At 39.7% G+C, this 19,997-nt stretch overlaps 2 protein-coding genes and 1 long non-coding RNA gene across 5 annotated transcripts; 1 reads left to right on the top strand and 2 right to left on the bottom strand.

The window, feature by feature from the left end:
- Positions 1 to 834: 834 nt before the first annotated feature.
- Positions 835 to 6,020, bottom strand: LOC103708085 (zinc finger protein CONSTANS-LIKE 14-like). 2 transcript variants are annotated; one of them, XM_008792855.5, is made up of 4 exons: positions 4,970 to 6,020; positions 2,667 to 2,894; positions 1,197 to 1,453; positions 835 to 1,073 (listed from the first exon to the last, which is right to left on the bottom strand). In XM_008792855.5, the coding sequence occupies exons 1-4, from the start codon at positions 5,717 to 5,719 to the stop codon at positions 980 to 982; spliced, it is 1,329 nt and encodes a 442-aa protein (XP_008791077.5). In that variant the 5' UTR covers positions 5,720 to 6,020; the 3' UTR covers positions 835 to 979. The 2 variants fall into 2 exon arrangements, with proteins under 2 accessions (XP_008791077.5, XP_038989347.3); XM_039133419.3 differs by lacking the exon at positions 2,667 to 2,894 and having other exon boundaries at positions 4,970 to 5,862.
- Positions 3,017 to 3,379, top strand: LOC149753594 (uncharacterized). The gene is made up of 2 exons (XR_016400130.1): positions 3,017 to 3,160; positions 3,278 to 3,379. It is a non-coding gene; the product is annotated as an uncharacterized LOC149753594 (long non-coding RNA).
- A 4,612-nt stretch (positions 6,021 to 10,632) lies between the features above and the next one.
- LOC103708084 (ARM repeat superfamily protein) lies at positions 10,633 to 13,941 on the bottom strand. 2 transcript variants are annotated; one of them, XR_005514743.3, is made up of 3 exons: positions 12,122 to 13,941; positions 10,872 to 10,948; positions 10,633 to 10,779 (listed from the first exon to the last, which is right to left on the bottom strand). XR_005514743.3 is itself a non-coding variant. In XM_026805024.4 (2 exons), exon 1 carries the CDS (start codon positions 13,850 to 13,852, stop codon positions 12,158 to 12,160), a length of 1,695 nt encoding a protein of 564 aa, XP_026660825.4. In that variant the 5' UTR covers positions 13,853 to 13,940; the 3' UTR covers positions 10,633 to 10,948; positions 12,122 to 12,157. The 2 variants fall into 2 exon arrangements, 1 of the variants encoding a protein (XP_026660825.4); XM_026805024.4 differs by having other exon boundaries at positions 10,633 to 10,948; positions 12,122 to 13,940.
- Positions 13,942 to 19,997: the final 6,056 nt, after the last annotated feature.

Genomic DNA, 19,997 nt, shown 5'->3' with positions numbered 1-19,997 from the left:
GCATCTCTAGGATCTAGAAATGAGTAGAATAAAGTGAGGAAAAGCTTAAAATTAAACTTTTCCCCTTGTTCAACCACATCTTCCAGCTTGGCTGCATAGATTCATGTCACATGAACTCCATATGCCAAGATCATGGGCTGTTTGGGTGATCTAATGTTGTTTGTAGGCTAAATGTATTGACACTAAAGGATTCGCTTGCACCAAGCTCGAGCATTCCCAGCCCTACTTCTGATGAATCATTCTAATCAGGAACAACAGCAATCAGTCAGAGAAGCATTTGATGGTTGACAACACAATATACTTGAACAGATAAAAGCTCCCAAGATATTAGAGAAACTGAGATTAACTCTTGGGAGGTTTGCTGAACACAAAGAGGAGCCATCTGATCCAAATCAATCAGCTGACCTGCATGAGCTCAACACTCGCCTAAATATAATGCTACAAAAATCTGATAAAGTTTTCTCAGTTGCACATCCAGCTATAGTCGAGTCATTGCCAATGCATACGGATAGGAATCTAAACCTGAACTGAAGCAACTACATTTTCCCAGAAACTAGCATGATGGAGATCTAAATTTGCTCTTTTTTTTCTGAAACGGCTGATTCATACATTTCTAGTAATTGATACATCCAATAAAATCAGAAAATAATAGATCCCGAAGCATTCTAGGCAACTCCCATTTTCCAACCCACAAAGTACCTTCAGATTGTTTGGGCAGCCCCGTTTGTCTCTCTAAAGATATGCTTGGCCTGAAAGACCAACCCACCACTCATCATAGCTCAAATATCCAGAAACAGATTGTGGCCCCTCCCCACTACATTTGCTCATTTGAGATGCTATTCAAGAAACAGTGAAATTGCTGGATTCTAACCTTCATGAGACAGATTAAATGACAACAATAATAGCAGCACCAGCTGCGACAGTAAGAAAAATATATACAGCCAATGCTGGCCTCATTATAAGGCCTTTTCAACTACCATTAAGCCTCAGTTGATCTAACAAAACGACCCTTCAGCCGCTTCCTTGAATCAGCCCTTGCTTTCCGGGACTCGTACCGGATGTGCCTGTCATATCTGTATATTGTGCAGACACATATAAAATTACATAACTATTGATTATTAGTAAGAAATATCACTGACAAACTTCCATCATAGAATAGCTATACAAATGGGAAGGGATAACGGATTATGTCATGCCTGCGATTCGTCCTCTCCTCTTTGTACCGCAACATAGCCTTGTCCCTGTTGTGAGCCAATAATTGACTGTCAGCTTTCTTAGTTTCTTCTGCTGTTCCATTGCTGATGTAGTAGGATTGTTCTCCAAAGGAAATTTCCTTGCTTTTGTCAACAGGTCCAGGATCATGTAAATAACCAGTCAAGGTCTTAGTTCCGGAGGGTTTTGCTGAATCGGTCGCATTATTCTGCCATTTACCAGTCCTTGCTGCCATGTTCAGCTGAAGAGGAGAGAGGAGCACAAGTAAGAGTGATCTGAGTTTTGCTTCTAAATAAAGTGATCTGTGTGCTTTTGTTTTTCTTTTTTCATCCGCATCTATAAAATCATTGCCCGGATAAATTATCCATAAAACAAATAATTTAAAGCAATCCTTTAATTGCTTGCATGAAAAAGTATTTTCCGCCCTAATGTTTTCTCGGTATAATCATGTGACACTTCGCAGAGTACAAAAAAAGAAAAGAAGTTTGCAACAAATTGTGTCCTTCAGAAAACGAACATAGGGACATATAAAAGACATATTGCAGCCATCCAAACTTCCCCAATGCAACACAACAGAATGTGTAGTAGCTGGGATCAGATGACCACACCTTATATAATTACAGCAAAGACACACTCACCTTCATTTTATGATTTCATTAAGTTAGTCTGGTTCTCATTTATGATTTACAGCAGCCTCAACCGTGATCAAATTCAAATGAATTGATCTTTGACATTTTGGATTTGAAAGTTTTGAATAACTCTGTTATTACCCAGTGTGTCATCTCTATATTTCTGAACTTTCTAGTTTCCACTATGCATATTTGACCATATGACTTCTGATGCTGGATATCTGTGATTAACAAACTAAACCTGCTCATCCAGTTGCTTCTACAACAATACCAAAAAGTTTGTCATGGACTCTTCTCTTCTGCTTTTTTACTTAGTTTTAAGATCGAAGTTGTTACTTTTGAAGATAATCAAGTGTCAAACCTGAAACTATCATGAACAGCTACCCAATTGCACAAACAGAAAATTCAAGCACTAACAATATCCATTATTTATTACATGAATAAAAGGCGCAACTAACTTATAAATTTCTCTATTCTGCAAGAATGCTCCACTATAAAATGGTAGAACCAGGTAAGCTTTTTTTAGAAAAAGAAAAAAGAAAAAGTTTCAATTCGAAGTTTAGAAGTGACACCGATGCTTCATAAAATTCATGACTAAAAAAAAATATTTCAGGGAAATATGATGAAAAGATGGAACAAGAATGATGGTGAAAACAATAGCAGATTAAAATTATCACTGATGTTATATGCTTTTACTGGTCATTTACTGATAAACGAGATGCATACCTACTGGAACATAGATATCCTCAAGCATATAAATACTTCATAGATGTCGCAAAGTTACTACACATTCCAATAAGTAAATATAATAGATGTATGCTTTACATTATGAGATGATACGTGGTAACTCTGAGTAGATAAGATATCCTCGATTGCTGAAGGGTCATTCATGTCATATACATAATCCATCACCTTTGTAGTTGCAAAGGAACTGTCTTTACGAAGATCACTATATCTATTAATCATAAAACCAGCATTGTTTGTACCATATCCAACTTCGTGCGGAGAATATTCATCATGATTTCTTGATCTTCCTAAATTAAAATCCCATATCTGCAAGGCCATAGATAGAATTGGATTCAGATTATAACAAGACTAAACTCAAAAGGCAAGGAGAGGGCAGAAAAAAAGAAATGTGAAATTGTAGCCAAATCAAGATGAGAAAAGAAATTGAATTCAGTATTATAGAGATGAAAAACGGAGCCAAGTTGATAATAATAAAGAAATTGAATTCAGTATTATACAGATGAAAAGCAAAGAAGCAAAATCAAGACCAAAAAAGAAATTGAATGGAGAGAACTTGAGATGAAAAAGAAAAGGTAGAGCAAAATCAGGATGAAAAAGAAATTGAATGAAGCGAAATCGAGATGAAAAAGAAAAAGAAATCAAACCAAAAAAGAAATTGAATGGAGAGAACTTGAGATGAAAAAGAAAAGTAGAGCAAAATCAGGACGAAAAAGAAATTGAATGAAGCGAAATCGAGATGAAAAAAGAAAAAGAAATCAAATTCAGTATTATATAGATGAAAAAAAAAGAAATCAAATCCAGCATTATATAGATGAAAAAAATTCGCTAGGAGGGTTTGAACCTCCGACCTTGTGAACCATTAACTATATTATTAATGTATCATTTTATGACTATGTAACCCATTAAGGCCCCGTTTGGAGGAGCTATTGGCGGTAGAAATTTTGAAAGTAGACCTTTTATAAAAAGTTGTTTGTTGTTTGGTAACTACATTTCTAGAGTGTTGGTGGAACTTTAACATATGAGTAAACAAACTGAGAAAGTACTTTTGGTATGACAAAATAACCATAAAAAACATTACATAGTATTATACAACGGAGTATAATAAAATATAATATGTATTAATACATAAATATGTGATAAAGTATAATATTAGTGTAATGTAATATAATATTGTTATAATATTGTAATATAATATTGTATACTATAGCATAATAATTTAATATAGTATTAAATTATTTAACATAACAAATCAATGTGTTATGATATAATGTAATATAATATTATATTTATAGTATAATACAATAATAAAGGTAAAATATTATAATTATTAGCATAAATTAATTTTTTATACTTATAAAGGGACATTTTGCGTAATTATTCGATTTTATTATGGATATTTTGGTCCAAAAAGATGTTTTAGCTTTTTGGAAAAGCTAAAACATCTTTTTGAAAATTTTACTAAACACCTCTATTTTATCTAAAAGTATTTTTGGAGGGTTAAAAGTGCTTTTTGGCCCTCCAAAAGCTCTCCCAAACGGGGCCTAATTCATGATGGACAATGAAATGGCTGAGATAACTTATAGGAGTTACCCTTTGGATATTGTTATACACAATGCTAGAATAAAGAGAAACTCTCGCAAACATAGTATTGTAAGAGATTCATAACGATAAATGACTAATCGCTCAAGTCATGCAGTCAGGATTTTGCTCAAAAAACTATGCACTCAGGATGTGCTCACCATGTGCGTCCAAGAGACGATTATCAAGAGAATCGGAACCAATAGCCGCTTTAGTCAATATCATTAGCCGTGCCCAAATCAGAAGAAAATGAAGAAAACATTCATGGAAGAAGTCTTTCTATAATGTACTTATCGAATGAAACCAATCTAGAGGCTCCCATAGAGTTACCTAATTATGTCTTCATGCTTGCCTTATAATTTTTTCCTTAATTAACATGAGTAATGATTCAAAAGAATGAGCTGATACATCATGCATCACCCCAATCTCATCCCTGGCTAGTTAAGTACCAGGATACAACCCAAGTCACAGAGGGGGCAGGAATCTATGCAGATTCTTAACTTTTAGAGGTTGCATCGGAGGTGGCATATCTTATTCATTAATAATTAAGAGTCTCTAGCAGCATTTCCTATTGTATACATCACAAATAATGCTCCATTTGCCTGCTCTTAATTTAATATTCTAGACTAAATCTTAATCAAACATTTGACTTTCTCCCTTGGTTTTTACTAAATCCAAGAATGCATGCTAGAGAACAAAATTCATATAAATCCAGAAGAACAACTCACAACTCAAAATTAAGATTGGAACTTTGATTCATGAAAAAGGAACTAAATTGATAGAAATGGCGAAGAACAGCGAACCTGAGTAACATGTTCAGAAGGACCACAATCCCATACCAAGTCCTCATCCTCCAGAAGCCTATCATTTCCTTTGAGACCAGCGCATGCTGATAAGTCCAAATTAAGCAACGAGGTGAATCCTATATGCTCCACCACGCGGTTCTCTTTCTCGTACTGGCCGCCATTGTTATTGCTTGGCGTTCTCGGGCTGAGCTCGCCCGGCACCGGAGCAGCGACCGGCTCCCTTCCAGCCAATTCCACCAGCTGCCTCAGTAGTTCCTGCCACCCCCTTCCGCTCTTCTGGCGCTTGGCACAGGGGACGTGGAGATTCCCGAGCACCGGATCGACGGCCGGAATCGAATCAAGAGCCGCCGAAATGCTACTACAAGGGGAAAGCTCCTGGTCCCGAGGGGTAAAAGGTGGGATTTTTCCTGCGGAGAGATCGAAGCCCCAGGCGGCGGCGAGCTCGAGGGCGGAGGGGCAGTCGGAGAAGGCCTCGATGGGGGTCCGAGGGTGGGCGGAGTGGGCGTTCCAGTCGCATTCTGGACAGAGGGCGAGGCCGTCGACGGCGCAGAGGGCGGCGGCAGCGGCAGCGGCGCAGTTGTCGCAGAGCGGGGAGCGGCCGTGCCGGCGGGAGAGGGCGTTGGCAGCGTGGACAAGGCCATCGCAGGGGAGGCAGAGCTTCGCCGTGTCAGCGCAGCAGTAGAGCACGGCCGCCGCCTCGCCGCAGTGGTCGCACAGGGCAGACACGCCGCGGCCGCCGTCACCCATTTCCGGCAAAAAAACCTAGAAAGCTCGGAAATCCTAACCCGAAACCTAACCCCAGAATTCGGAGAGAGGCCCTCTCACTCACTCTCTCTCTCTCTCTTCCCTTCTTCTTCGCCTCTTCTTCGGTAAGAAGAGCAGGATCTCTCATCTTATAGAAGCTCGCATGGATTATTTTTTATAGATTTCTCTTAGATTTTGCCACGTAATCCATAATTCTAATCATAGCCGTTATTTTTCAAATCGAAATTAAGTTTTGAGTAGGTGTACGGCTCTCATTCTGTCGATAGCTTAGGTGGCGAAGATCTGGGGGTATTGTATCATCAGTTATTTAAGGGCGTTTGGAGTGTATGAATTTTGTCCTGGAATTGAGGGAAAGAAATCGACCCTTTCTCCTGAGCTGGCTGTCTGTCGGAGAAGTGAGCAGTGAGTAGTAGTATCCTTCATCTCATGGCATTAGAATTATACCAAAAAACAAATATGCACATCAAAAAATTAGATTTTCATATGCATTTCTATCAAAAAAAAAAAAAAAATTCTTATGAGTTACCTATTTGGATTATAAATAATTATTACTACTACTACTATTATTATTATTATTACTACTGGTACCATTGCTGCTACTGATATTTTATTGGTAGAATGCAAATTAGCTTGTTATCAATCTAAATAATAATAATTATTATTATTATTGCTACTATCCAATAAAGTTAGTTAATATTCTGTTCAAATTGTCATATCATTCTATCAAAAAAAAAAAAAAGTATGATATCTTATGGCAGTATTATAAGCTCACAAGATCCTGTCCTTGTATATTTTTAAGAAAGGAGCATGCTTTTGGAAGAGAGAAGCTCATGTGGAGCGAATGCAAGACCCTTCTGGAGAGTTGGAGGATGTTGGAATGCGTCATGCATGACGCTAAGACCCCAATCAGATCAAATTAAAAATTCCTTTCCTATTGTTTCAGTAACTGCCTCTGTAGGCCATTGTCTCGAAGCGAAGATCTAAGCTAATATAAAATTCTCTGAGTGTTCCAAATTACTAAAAATATAAATTTTTGTAGATTTTTTGTAGCTAAAGTAAAATCTATGCCTCTTTTGGTTGGCTCCCTCTTCTTGGACCCTCTTCTCCATGATAGAAAAAGGAGCTTGGTGGTGTCAAGTGGCTACGGTCGGATCTAAGCGAAGGAGTGGGTCAAGACGGCACTGCCGCTTTTGGGATTGCTGCGGCTCCTCAAGCTAAGCGTAGGCTTCTTGCAAACTTGTGCTCTTTTTATTTTTTAATAGGGCATAAAATTCTATACTGATGATCCAAACTGTTGCATAAGGCTAAGGATATGAAATCGATGGTGTGGGCTCAATGATGCACTTGTATATGTATAGAGGTAAACCATTGATTCGAAGGTTGTGATTGAATTCTTAAGAGTCTTGAGGGATACGATGAACTTGAGGTGGCAAGATTTTGTTCGCTTGGGGATACGAAGAGAGAATAGAAGAAGTAGATGGCGGAGATTTAAAGATGGTGTTTTTGTTTGGTTTTATTTCTTGGAAGGTTAGGATTGTATGAAGAGGAAAGATTGACTTGAGAACTATGATTCAATGTAAATGGATTTAAAAGTTACGATGAATTTGAGATGGTCATGTACTGTTGGCTAAGGGGTATAACGTGAGGATTGAGAATGTAGATGATGGAGATTTAATACGGATAGTTTTTTTTTTTTTTTTTTTTTTGTGTGAAAGGCTAAGATTATGGGACAAAGAGAAGGGCTAGTATTAGGGGTGAGAGGTTGATCTAAGGGAGAGAGGAGGAGCTAGATTGAGAAATTTGATTAAATTTTTTCTTTGTCACAAGAACAAGTGATGTGGAAGGTGAGTGGATGGTTAAGATGTTGTGGGAGAGGGAGAGAGTGATCTGATGGTGGTCAATAGTGGCATTGGTATAAATATTATCGAATCCAAAGGAAGGTTAGGGTTACTTAAAGTCTTTTAGGGAGGATAAAAAGGTCAAACATAGATTTGACATCCAAATAGATAAGGTTCATTATGAAAAAAAAATAGATTTTTTATTTAGTAAAGCTAGAAGTGGATGTGCACTTGGGGACACTACAGCACGGATTCATGAAAGCTGACCACGAGCCGATCGTGGTACTTGTAATTAATTTGTATGGATTTGGACTCTTAGTCCAACAAAGACGTCATGAATTAAATGGAGAGAGTATGAAGATCCGTGTGGGCGTATGTTTAGTCCTATATTAGTTATTCACTGGAAAAAATTTTAATACTTATGCAGAACTAAGGAACCTCAAAAAATACCATTCAGCTAGTCTTTTTAGGTGAGATCTTGAGTTGTTGCAGCATTCATGCTCCAACTAGAAAAAAATGGCATCATAAGTTCTATGAAGAGCGACAAGTGACATCTTGCTAAGAGTGAGCTAGGGTAAAATGTTGCGAGGTGAAGATAAAAGGTGGTTTTATCAATTGATAAAAAAGTGGCCAACATAAGCTAGAGCGTTTATGACAGAAATAGCATATGAGAGAATTCACTTTGAAAAAGCTATAACTATTGCATAATTATATGCTGTTTATGTGAAGCATTTTAAGATTATGATCAACACCCGATTTTATCTTTCACCATACTTTGATGCGAGGTCCTCCAACTATTATCATTTAATTTTTAATCCTGCATACAATTATATTCTCCATGCACAAGCACAAAGTTATATTCTTCTTGCACATAATTATATTATCCTTGCATACACATATATATGTATATACACCGTTACTTATAATTGTGCACATATTTGAGAATAAGTATGTACAGCTGTGAGAGGGTCGAGGATTTAAAAAACTTTGAAACTTGGGGTGGATGTTATGATCCCAGTCAACATGGACTAAAGTTAATAGCTCGGTCAATGAAGGGTCGGCTATTAATTTATTGTTTTAAGATTGTTTGATAAGTGCAAGTCTCATCCCAAGTCTCATCCTTGCTTTACTCCCTAACCAAACCCAACCTTATTCTACCAATATTAAACGCAATATTAAAGCCTCGAGGAACTTAAAATAATGCAGAAGTCTCTAGAGTAATACAGACAAATGTCAAATGGATTTCTTCATAATTTAATCCCATCCATCTTTTCCAAAGAAACCATATATAACAAGCGTAGGCTTGGAACTGGTTTCGAGCTGGTTTGGCTTGACTCGAGAGAGTTCAAATCTGGCCTGACCCGGCCAACCAACAAACCCAGCATGAAGAAATTGGGAAAAAAAAAGGTGTAATAGCTTTTCTAACAACTAGGATTTAAGATCAGACTTTGTATACTAGTTTTTTCCCGGCCAACAAAATGTTAAGATTTAAGACAACATTTTTAAGATAGATGAGTACCAAGCATGGATTCTAATAAGCATAGCTAATCATCTAGTCAATTATATCTTAAAGTTCCAAAATATCTTTATCTTGGGAATTGTAACTCTTCAATTATCATATAAAGGCATATATGTCGATTATGAGAGAAATCTTGAGACCAGGGAAGTCACAACCAAGGTTTTAAATATCAGCGCAGAATCTTGTACCATTTTTTCATTGAAATGATATGATATATATAGTAGTCGGTACAATACCCGTATCGATTTTGCATCAGTATGGTATGATGACGACGCTATCCCATTCTAGTAGTTTTGTGTATCCATGGTCAGAACAATTAATCTACCTCCACCAAGACTAATAATCTACCCCTACCAAATGTAAGCATGTGACAAATATTAGCATTCATTTCTATCATATTAACTGCATTCTCAATACTAATATTATTGAGTTGCTTTGTGGGTGTAGAAGTCTTTATTTATGCATAATTAGCAATAAATCTGGCATATAAACAGCAAATGAAATATATGTTTATGATATCCAACAAGTAATTAAGACATGCCAGGATCCAATCTACCTTGAAATGTAAAAATATGTAACAAACTACAAACAACATATTGTTAGGGTTACATGTGATGCAAAGTGCTAGTATCTAGTGATGACATTGCATTAATCAAAAGAAGGGAGGGACAAGGACCAGCTTCATTTGTGAATGATTTATATCATGGTGCCCAAAAAGCCTGGACCAGATGCAAAATAAATCGTGGAGACTCAACCCGAGCTAGCTCAATCCAGATATATTGAGCCTGGCTTCGGCCAGGTCTGACCTCTTTAGACTATGGGCTAGGCATGGGCTTGAAGAATTAGCCTGCCCATGCCAGGCTAAAATACTCTAGATATATTGGCAGGCAATTTAGAACCTGTAATGCAAGCTAAAATTGCTACACATAACACACTTAGGCAGTTCAGAGTTCAGATGCCTTGATGGGCAGGGGGAAGAGCATGGAAATCTTTCAATGTTAACATTTGCAATAAATTAGCAATAGAATCCAGATTTCCGACTAGATTAAATTGCAGCAAAGACAGACAAAATGTTTTGCTATCATGACCACATCAAATTGGAAAACTGGGATGCTACTGCTAGAATAATTTCAAAATATGGTTTTATACTATGATTAACAACTACTCTCTACCTAACTGTAGACCACCATTGGTTGGTAGGAAAGCGAAAGGTTTCACTAATCCTCAGCAAATGAAAATGTTCCACTTGATGAGCTGAAGGAAATTACTTGATTCATGAACGATTCGATTACTCTACGAAGGGCATAACTTGATTCATGAATAACCTAACTAACAGATGAAGACAAACAATTGAACTCACAGAAAGTCACTACAAGATGATTCCATGGGAAAGATGATACACAGGGGTTTGGATCAAGCCAACAAGGAAGTAAAGCCATATAAATGCAAGAAACCCGAAGAGTACGAGAGTTTTAGATATCTGAGATTATAAAGAAGGTGCACCCAATTTAATGTGGCCTATATAAGAGACTATAGCATCACCAAAGATCATCTTGCACTGAACAATAATTTTGGTTCAGAAGCTTCTGTTTTGTATACTGCCAATTGTGTTGCGCAACCTCTTAATTCAGATAACATTCTGAAGTCCCAAGTGTTATGCCTAATGAATCCGTTGAAGGATTAAGCTGCAAAATATAGATGAGCACACTTAAGCAGATGAATAGATTGTTATGAGCTTCAGTGCAAGGATATGGCATGGCAGCAGGAAGAGAGGTACAGTGTGAGGTCGGTTGCGAAAAAGATGCACCACAGTAGAGCTTAAAAGATTTGCACCGGTAAGGCATCTCGTTCGATCTGCAAGTATAACAACTTAATGATACATCTACCTTATATAAGCATAAAACAAAAATCAGCAGAGTTACATTAGCAGCCTACCATTTATACCTCCTATCAACAAATCAGTATAAGGAACCAAAACATTCACTTATGCATCAATTGCATATTATAGTGAAGAAGAAACGAGAGAGCCATCAGGAGGTTCCCACTCTTATATCCATTTTTGTTCAGATTTGATGTTCAAACTTCGTCAGACTACAAGTAACATTGCAGAATATTACAACTTCCATTGCGGTAGATCAGATTAGCAGATAGCCATGCTTTACATGTTAACCAGCCAAATAAATGCACTGCTTCAGTGGGAGATGTTGCAACAATCGTCCAGATTAGTATTCATGATTGTATCTAACTTTGAATGTGTTGTAAGGGTTGCCCAAAAGAAGATTAAATTTTAGATAATCAATAGATAAGCCTTCTCTGACCTTAGTGAAATCCTATACCTTTTCTCATGGTAGGAAGATGAAAGCTTGAATGCTCTAGCTTGCAATCTTAAGTAAACATCAAAAGAGAAAAACAGAAGGATTTTCCATCTGAAGATAGAAATAAGGACCTGAGAATCACGAAGGTCACTCGATGGTGGTCAGTTAAGCTTGAGAGAATCTAGAGCAAGCCTACAAGTTCCTAAATCACTCAGAACGATTAAGTTCACCCAGAACTGCCTTTGTTTTCCTCTGCAACCTCTGTCTTAATATAATCCTGCTCTCTGCTTCCTTTTCTGCTCTCTTTCTGTATTTCTTCTCTTTCTACAATATTATTTGCTACTTTCACTATCTTAATGAAATTTGGATCCATCTAATTCTCCCTTACATTCAACAAAGTGATAAGGTCCCCAGCATTCATGTTACAGTAAGACAATTAAAACTACAAGCAACAAGAAGAGAAAGAGCAACTACATTAAGTAGCCATTTATTTTCAAAATATTGAGCAAGCAAAATCAGAACCTTCCTCTCTTTATTGGTTATTAACAAAGAAAGACATCCCATGAACATCTCCCTACACACAAACTAACATACTTGATTAAAAGCACAGACAATCCATAGCATGTACACCATAATCAGAGCAAGATTAGCTATTGACAGAACTTAAGAAACAACCAACGGTAAGAATGGAGACAGTGGCCATAGTACATACAGATTGGAGCATCCAGGTCCGAATCCTCCCATCTCGTCAAGTTCTCGGAAACACTCTCCATAGCTTCCCCCTTCCCAAGCTCTCGAGGAGCCTCTTTGCCCCTTCGACTTCCATTGCTGCAAGACTCTGCAGAAACCCGCATGCCCCCACTGCCACCATTTGCTTCCGACACCTCCTCGACTGTGAGAGTGATAACAATACTGAAACAGGGTACTTCTTTTCGACGTTCCAAACCAAGGGATCAAGGAGTTGAACCACATTGAAGACCCCCCTCTCCTCCTTCCGAAATATCCTCCGGAACCTGGGGAATGACACAAGTGAGGCCAATGCCTTCACTGCAGCCTCCTTCTCCTCCGCCACCTTGGCTTCTAACATTCTGATCAGCCGAGGCACCGCATCCCCCAATTCCTTCCTCGTTCTCCCCACCACCGCCAGCTCTGAGATTGCTCTTGCCGCTTCTGATCTCGTGCCCGATGTGGTGCTATCCAATGCTGCGATGACATGCAGAAGGAAGCCGGCGCAGGCAGCGAGCTCCGCAATGTACCGGAAAGATGACAAATTGCGCAACAATCCGATGGCCAGCTCAAGACTTCGGTCATTGCCACTGCCGCCACTTTCCAAGTAGTTCTTGAGGCAATCCAAGCCGCCATCTTTGAAAATTGCAAGCTTTAGGCTTTCACCTTCGTCACCGGCGGCAAGGTTGCAGAGGCACCCGATTGCATTCTCTTGGGCAAGAGGAGTCCCCGAAGCTAAAAGCCTTACAAGGACGGGGACGCCGTTCTCTTCCAGGAAGTTCTCCCTGAGTTCTTGGACGCCGGCGAGGTTCTTGAGGACGCAGGCAGCGGCGGCCTGGGCGGAGGGCGTGCCGGCGCAGCAGATCTCGAGGAGGGCGGCGATGCCGCCGCGGGAGCCGACGGCCATGGCGTTGTCCTTGGCAAGGGTCAGGGTTTGGAGGGCGGCGCAGGCCTGCTCCCGGGCGGCAGGGCCGCCGCAGTCGGACTCGATGGTGCGGACAAGGTGGTGCAGAAGGGGGGCGCCATCTGCGACCAGCACGTGGCGGCAGCTCTCGACTGCGGCGATCCTTGCGATCACGGCCACGGCCTTGGCCCGGGCCTCGCCGCCGGAGGAGGAGGAGTCAAGGAGGCGGAGCAGGGCCGGCAGCACCCCCTGGGCGGCCGCGATCAGGATGTTCTTGTCGTCCTCCCGGAGGAGCGCGATGAGGGAATCCAACGCGGTGATTCTTGACGCCGGGCTCCCGATCTGAAGGCGGGTCACGAGGCTCCTTGCCTGGGAGCGGACGGATTCCCGGCGGGAGGTCCCGGGGGCCGCCGCAGCCGTCGCCTGCGGCGGGGTCGGGGGGTCGAGGAGAGCGCCAGTGCGGAGGAGGAGGTCGGCGTCGGCGGCAAGCTGGGCGAGGGTGGCGGCGACGGCGGCGATGTCGCTCTGGGTGCGGAGCTTGCCAGCGGGGGGGTCGGGAGAGCGGCAGTGGAGGGCGAGGGGGAGGGTGAGGGAGAGGGTTTGGGAGAGTGAGCGGAGGAGGTCAGCGGCGAGGGGGTGGGAGTGGGAGGGAAGGTCGGAGAGGTCGTTGAGGGCGTCACGGAGGCGGCCGAGGGTGGCGGCGACGGCTGACCACCGGCCGCGGAAGGACTCGACGGCGGAAGCGGCGGAGGCGGTGGAGGCCAGGAGGCGGCGGCAGTTGTCGAGTGGGTCGGGGTTTTCCGGTGACTTCATGGCGCGAAGAGGACAAAACCGGGAAAAGGGAAATAAAAAGGAGAAGAAACAGAGAAGAAAAGAGAAGAGTCGTCCCCGGACGAAGACGGCGTCTCTTTTCCATGTAATAGAGGGAGAGACTTGGAAGTTCATACCTTCTTCGACACTTTGAAAAGGAACCCTGAGACTGACTCGTTCAATATTCTTGTTTTTGGTTCCCGCAAGAAAGAGACAAAACCTATCACCTATGGGCGAAAGATGGTTCTGTTTGTAGGTTTGTTTTGTGGGTCCGAGAAATGGTTTACTAACAATATATCTTTTATAAGGGGACAGAGGAGTACATGGAAAAGGACTGATGGCAATGAGGTATACAATAAGTCTGATTTGACCTGCTATCCTGGGATTTGTCTTGTGATCTGTAACACTTAATTATGGCTGGTAATTGTACTTTAACTTCTGATTGAGTTCAAACTTTGCAAGTGCTATTATTGTTTTAGTTATTTTTTTCTTAAGAAAAAGTAGGGGGGATGATGTGTTTGTTACTCGGTGCTTTCATTCTTTCCTAGTTCTACCATTTGAGGTTAACTAGATGGGTATCACCACTTTTAGCTTTTTAGCTTAGTTCTTCCATTTTAGGTTAAGTGAATGGGTATCACCATTTTTAGCTTTTTAGCTTAGTTCTTCCATTTTAGGCTTTGTTTACATGTGCTAGCTGAGTGCATGGCTTTTGTGGCTTCGAATTAGAGTTGGACAACGGGCCGTGCCGGGCCGGCCCGGCCCAGGCCCCCCGGGCCAAAACTCTAAACGGGTCGTGCCTGGCACGGCCCGCTTATGAAGCGGGCCGTGCCTGGCACGGCCCGTGAGGCACGGAAGGCAAGCCCGGCCCGGCCCCCGGCCCCTCTATTGGTGGGCCGGGCCGGGCACGGCACGGCACGGGCCGTGCCAGGCACGGCCCGTAACGGGCGGTAACGGGCCGTGCCAGGCACGGCCCGCAACGTCTCTAAACGGGCCGTGCCTGGCACGGCCCGTCTGGAGAGGGGGGAAGAAAATAGCCGTTTCCAACGGCTATTTTCGGGAAAAAGACGGTTTTGCCCCTCCCAACAGTCCTATAACGGCTGAATTGAGGGGTATTTTGGGAAAAAAATTTTTTTGGGCTTCTATAAATAGCCCATTCCTCCCTCATTCTCACCACACCAAACCTCTCATTCTCTCCTTCTCTACTGCTATTATTTCTCTCTTCTAAAGTGCTCTTCTAGCAATTTAATTTTTAGTTTGTTCAAGTGCTACACAAGAGGAGGTTCCTGTTGAGAAGAGAAGGTCGCTTCTGTTGAGAGCACAAGAGGAAGCTCGGAATCTCGGCGCTGCCTCTGCCCTCCGACCCTCTACTCAATTCCTCCTTGCGGTTAGTTTTTATTTTTTGAATTAATCATAGATATGTCATCTTTTGAGGAAAGTCAGTTTGGCATTCCTGTTTCTGAGGGGGAAGAAACTAATCCCCAACCCCCTGTTCCTAGTTCCTCTAGAACTGGTGAACCGAGTGAAGGTCAAACCTCTTCTCGTAAGAGGACTAGTACTGTATGGAATGAATTTGATAGAGTTATGGTTGAGGGAGTCTGGAAAGCTAAATGTAAAAAATGTGCCAAACTTTATAGTTGTAGTAGTAGTGGGGGAACAGGGCATTTAAAAAGACATCAAGAGAGTCATAGGATGCATGATTCTCATGCTCAAACTCAAAGTAGCCTTAATATACAAGGGGGATTACTTGTAGGTAATTTTGCATATAATCATGAAAATCAAAGAAAAGCACTTGTAAAATGGATAGTCAAGGATGAATTACCTTTTAGTTTATGTGAATCTTTTAATTTTGAAGAATATGTTCAATTAAACCTACAACCTGCTTACAAAAGAACTAGTAGGCGTACATTTAGAAGAGTAGCTATGACCAATTTTTTAGCAATGAAACAAAATTTAATTGAAACACTTTCTACTTTAAATGTAAAAATTTCATTAACTTCTGATATTTGGTCAGCATCTGTAGGTAGTAATTCTTTTATTGCCATTACTGCTCATTATATTGATAATGATTGGCAATTAAATAAACGTATTCTTGCTTTTCGTGCTTTTGATTTTCCACATTCTGGGCAACAAATTTCAAATATAATTTATCAAACTGCATGTTCATATAATATTAATGATAAAATTATGTCTATTACTTTTGATAATGCATCTAATAATAATTCTGCTGTTGTATTATTAAGAGACTCATTGCATCCCATATTAGATGGAAATTTACTGCATATTAGATGTGCATGTCATATCTTAAATCTTTCTGTTCAAGCTGGCATGGGCATGATTCAAGATGTGATTTCAAAAATTAGAAATGCAGTTTCTTTTATTCATGCTTCTAGATCAAGACTTCAAGAATTTAAGGAATTATGCATAAATCATGGTAAACGTTTTAAAAAATTTAAACTTGATGTAATTACTCGTTGGAACTCCACATATAGCATGATACATGATGCATACCCATATAAAAATTTATTAAGTGCATATATTAATGATCGTGGATTAGGATTTACATTGACTGAAACTGATTGGAATAAAGGAAAAATTTTGGAAGATTTTTTGCTTAGTTTTTATAATGCTACCAATGTTCTTTCTGGTATTTATTACCCTACTTCATGTTCATTTTTACAACAAGCATATATAATTAGTCAAAAATTTGCAGAACATAGATATGATGATGTTTTAATGCCTATTATTCACCTAATGGAATCTAAATGGAATGAGTATTGGGACAGGATATGTCCTATGCATAACTTAGCTGCTGTATTTGATCCTAGAGTTAAATTAAATGGCGTGCTAATTTTACTTGATGCATACGCTGAAAATATGAATCAAAATGCTGAATCTGCTAAAGATGAGGTAAGACAACTTCTTTATGATATTTATGCTATATATGATGAAAAAATTCGTGGATCTAGAACACAAATACAAACCTCTATTCCTCCTTCTAGTAGTTCTCGTTCGTCATCTATTTTTTCATTCATTGCACAGAGAAGACACACACATGCTTCAAGTTCCTCTTCATCTTCTTCATCTTTAAGTAGTGAACTAGAATTTTATTTACGAAATGATCTTCAGTCTGCATATGATGAAAATCAAATAGAGAATCTAGATGTATTATCTTGGTGGAAGAGTGTTAGAAATCAATATCCTGTTATGTCTGCAATTGCACGCGATATTTTAGCTGTGCCGATGTCCACGGTAGCATCGGAATCCGCTTTTAGTGCAGGTCGGCGTGTTCTTGACGAAAAGAGAAGTAGGATGACGGGCGAAACGGTGGAGATGCTTCTCTGCTTCAAGGATTGGCTGGATGCTGAGGCAAGACTTCAAGATAAAGGTGGACATAATACAACATCCTCTGATGATGATGATACAAACACTACTGAAGACTGAAGACTGAAGACTGAAGACTGAAGACTGAAGAGTGAATACTGATTCACTGAATCACTGATGATTAGTAAGATTTCTTAATTTTTTATAATTGTACATTTTTATTGTATTCTGGAGGTCAGACCAAGGTCCAAACCTCGGCCCTTTCTTAGTTTCTTATTGTATTCTAGAATCTAGAGGTCAGACCAAGGTCCAAACCTCCCTTCATGTACCATTTTGATTGAAATTAATAAACTGGTAGGGGTCTATGCCAAACCCCCCACCATTAAGGTGGCTTTATATTCATAAATCAAGATTTCTTAGTGTTCATAATTTATTAATGTATTAAAAAAATTTTATCGGGCCGAGCCGGGCCCAGGCCCGGACCGTGCCAGGCCCGCGTGCCAGCCCGGCCCAGGCCCTTATGGGCCGTGCCGTGCTGGCACGCGGGCCGTGCCGTGCTTGGCCCGCGTGCCTAGACCGGGCCGTGCCGGCCCAGGCCCGAAGCGGGCCGTGCCTGGCACGGCCCGCTGGCCAGGATTCGCTAGCCCAGCACGGCCCTATCAAAGGGGCCGTGCCAGGCACGGCCCGTCACTGTAGCTGGCGGGCCGTGCCAGGCACGGCCCGCTTCGTGCCGTGCCGTGCCGGGCCGTGGGCGGCCCGGCCCAGTGCCCATCTCTACTTCGAATGATCGAATGGAGGGGGGAAAAAAGTTTTTCATTCAACTAATTCAATTTTTTAAAAAATAATTTAAAAATAAAAAAAATAAAAAATAGAATTTAAAATTTTTTGTTCTTTATTGATTTTTCAAATATACGAGTTGCATAGTTTCTATCTATAATGATGAGATCCACCCTTATACGATTTGGATCGGAGTTACTTTTCTTAATTTTAATAGGACTCTTTTTTTAATATACATTTTTAGTAAAAAAAATTTAAAAAATCTACAAATTTTGAGGAAGTAGATCTTGACTTTTACATCAATTCTGCTTTCTGTCGTTCTGTTGGATTCTTCTCGGATTGAGAGTTACGTCCGATCAAAGTATTATCCGAAAAGAAAATTTTTGGTTTGCCTGTTTCGTTTCGAGTATCAAATAATAAAATTTGGTCTCGATCGCTAGAAGAACCACCCTTAAAGAGTGTGGTATTGCATTGTATATCTTGAAAAATGATTTGTTTAAAATAAAATTCAATCGAACGTCCAAAGAAGCTAGTTTTACTTCTTAGCTTTACTTTTTTTTTTTTTTGATGGAACCTAGCTTTACTTTCACATGCTTAACGAGCTAGGATGGTATTCATTTCCCTCGAATTCCCTTTAAAGAAGCTAGATGAAAAACTAGTATCTACTTAAACTTCTAGTTGAAATAATCAATGAATGTTATTATAGAAACTTATGTTTAATCAAGAGCTTTCATTGTCAAATTTCAATTACCACCTATTCTGACCTTGTCTCACTCAATGTCGTTTGATGCATTGAAAGCAACCACCTAACTAATGGTCCATTCAACGTATCCATGGGCCAATTCAGCTATGGCAGTTATTGCCATTGTCCTTAGAGAAGTTAGCGGAAAAGCACAAAATGATGTCACGTTCCTAATTGAGATTTTTCATTGTCTTTCCATTCGGCTAATCCATAATTAGTCCTTTTCTTGCACTATAGAGCGATCTTGCTTAATGGTACTTAGGTTCTTCTTCATTGAAAAAAAAAAATCGGTAGCATGCATCATTAAGATGATAAAGTTTGCCTAGAGCCCACTTGACATTAAATCTTTGATGGAGCAGAAGAAAGACTAAGGCCCTATTTGGGGGAGCTGTTAGTAGTAGAGCTTTTGGAAGTAGAGCTGTTAGAAGTAGAGCTGTTTGAAGTACAGCATTTATAAAAAACTGTTTGCTGTTTGGTAACTACATTTCACTTTAGCATGTGTTTGGTAAACAAACTGAGAAAGTACTTTTGTGTGACAAAATGACCATAAAGGACATTACCAGTATTATATAACAGAGCATAATAAAATATAATATGTATTAATACATAAATATATGATATAATATAATATTAATGTAATGTAATATAATATTATTATAATATAGTAATATAACATTATGTATTATAGAATAATAATTTAATATAATATTAAATTATTTAAATAACATATCAATGTATTATGATATAATGTAATATAATATTATATTTATAGTATAATACAATAATAAATATATAAAATATTATAATTATTAGTGTAAATTAATTTTTTATCCTTATAATGACCATTTATCTCTCAAACAAATAGAGAGAAAGAAAGAAGAAGATTAAGAGGGAAAGGGAGAAAGGAATAGACAAGATAAGAGTTTTGGGGAAAAAGTGTGATTTAAATGAGGGTATTTTGGTCCAAAAAATAGCTTCCCAACAAAGCTGAAAACATCATTTTCGGAAAGCTTCAAATTGGAGATTCTTCCCAAAAACCGTTTCAGCTTTCCGTAAAAGCTGAAACAGGTTTCCGAAAATTTTACCAAACGCCATTTTTTATCTAAGAGTACTTTTGGAGAGCCAGAAAGTACTTTTTGGCCCTCCAAAAGCTCTCCCAAACAGGACCTAAGAGTTATGGAGAGAATACAGCTTAATTCTGTGACATTCAATGGTATCAAATTGCTTGGAGTATTAATCAAAAAACTGGCATTGCCAATTCATTACCCATATCCAAAATGGACAATTCATGGTTGGATTTGTAGGTAT

This window comes from Phoenix dactylifera, chromosome 4 (assembly GCF_051530095.1).
Source record: "Phoenix dactylifera cultivar Ajwa chromosome 4, Ajwa_hap1_PhDact_Kaust_v1.1, whole genome shotgun sequence".
In the NCBI taxonomy this organism is placed as follows: Eukaryota; Viridiplantae; Streptophyta; class Magnoliopsida; order Arecales; family Arecaceae; genus Phoenix; species Phoenix dactylifera.
Note: the sequence above shows the minus strand (reverse complement) of the source record. Positions and strands in the feature narration are given on the sequence as shown.

Coding starts and splice junctions, on each gene's coding strand:
- LOC103708085 (XM_008792855.5), bottom strand. CDS start 5,719: ATGGGTGACGGCGGCCGCGGCGTGTCTGCCCTGTGCGACCACTGCGGC. Junction 1,454..2,666: donor ACCACGTATCATCTCATAAT/GTAAAGCATACA, acceptor TCTCCTCTTCAG/CTGAACATGGCAGCAAGGAC. Junction 1,074..1,196: donor GAGGAGAGGACGAATCGCAG/GCATGACATAAT, acceptor CACAATATACAG/ATATGACAGGCACATCCGGT.
- LOC103708084 (XM_026805024.4), bottom strand. CDS start 13,852: ATGAAGTCACCGGAAAACCCCGACCCACTCGACAACTGCCGCCGCCTC.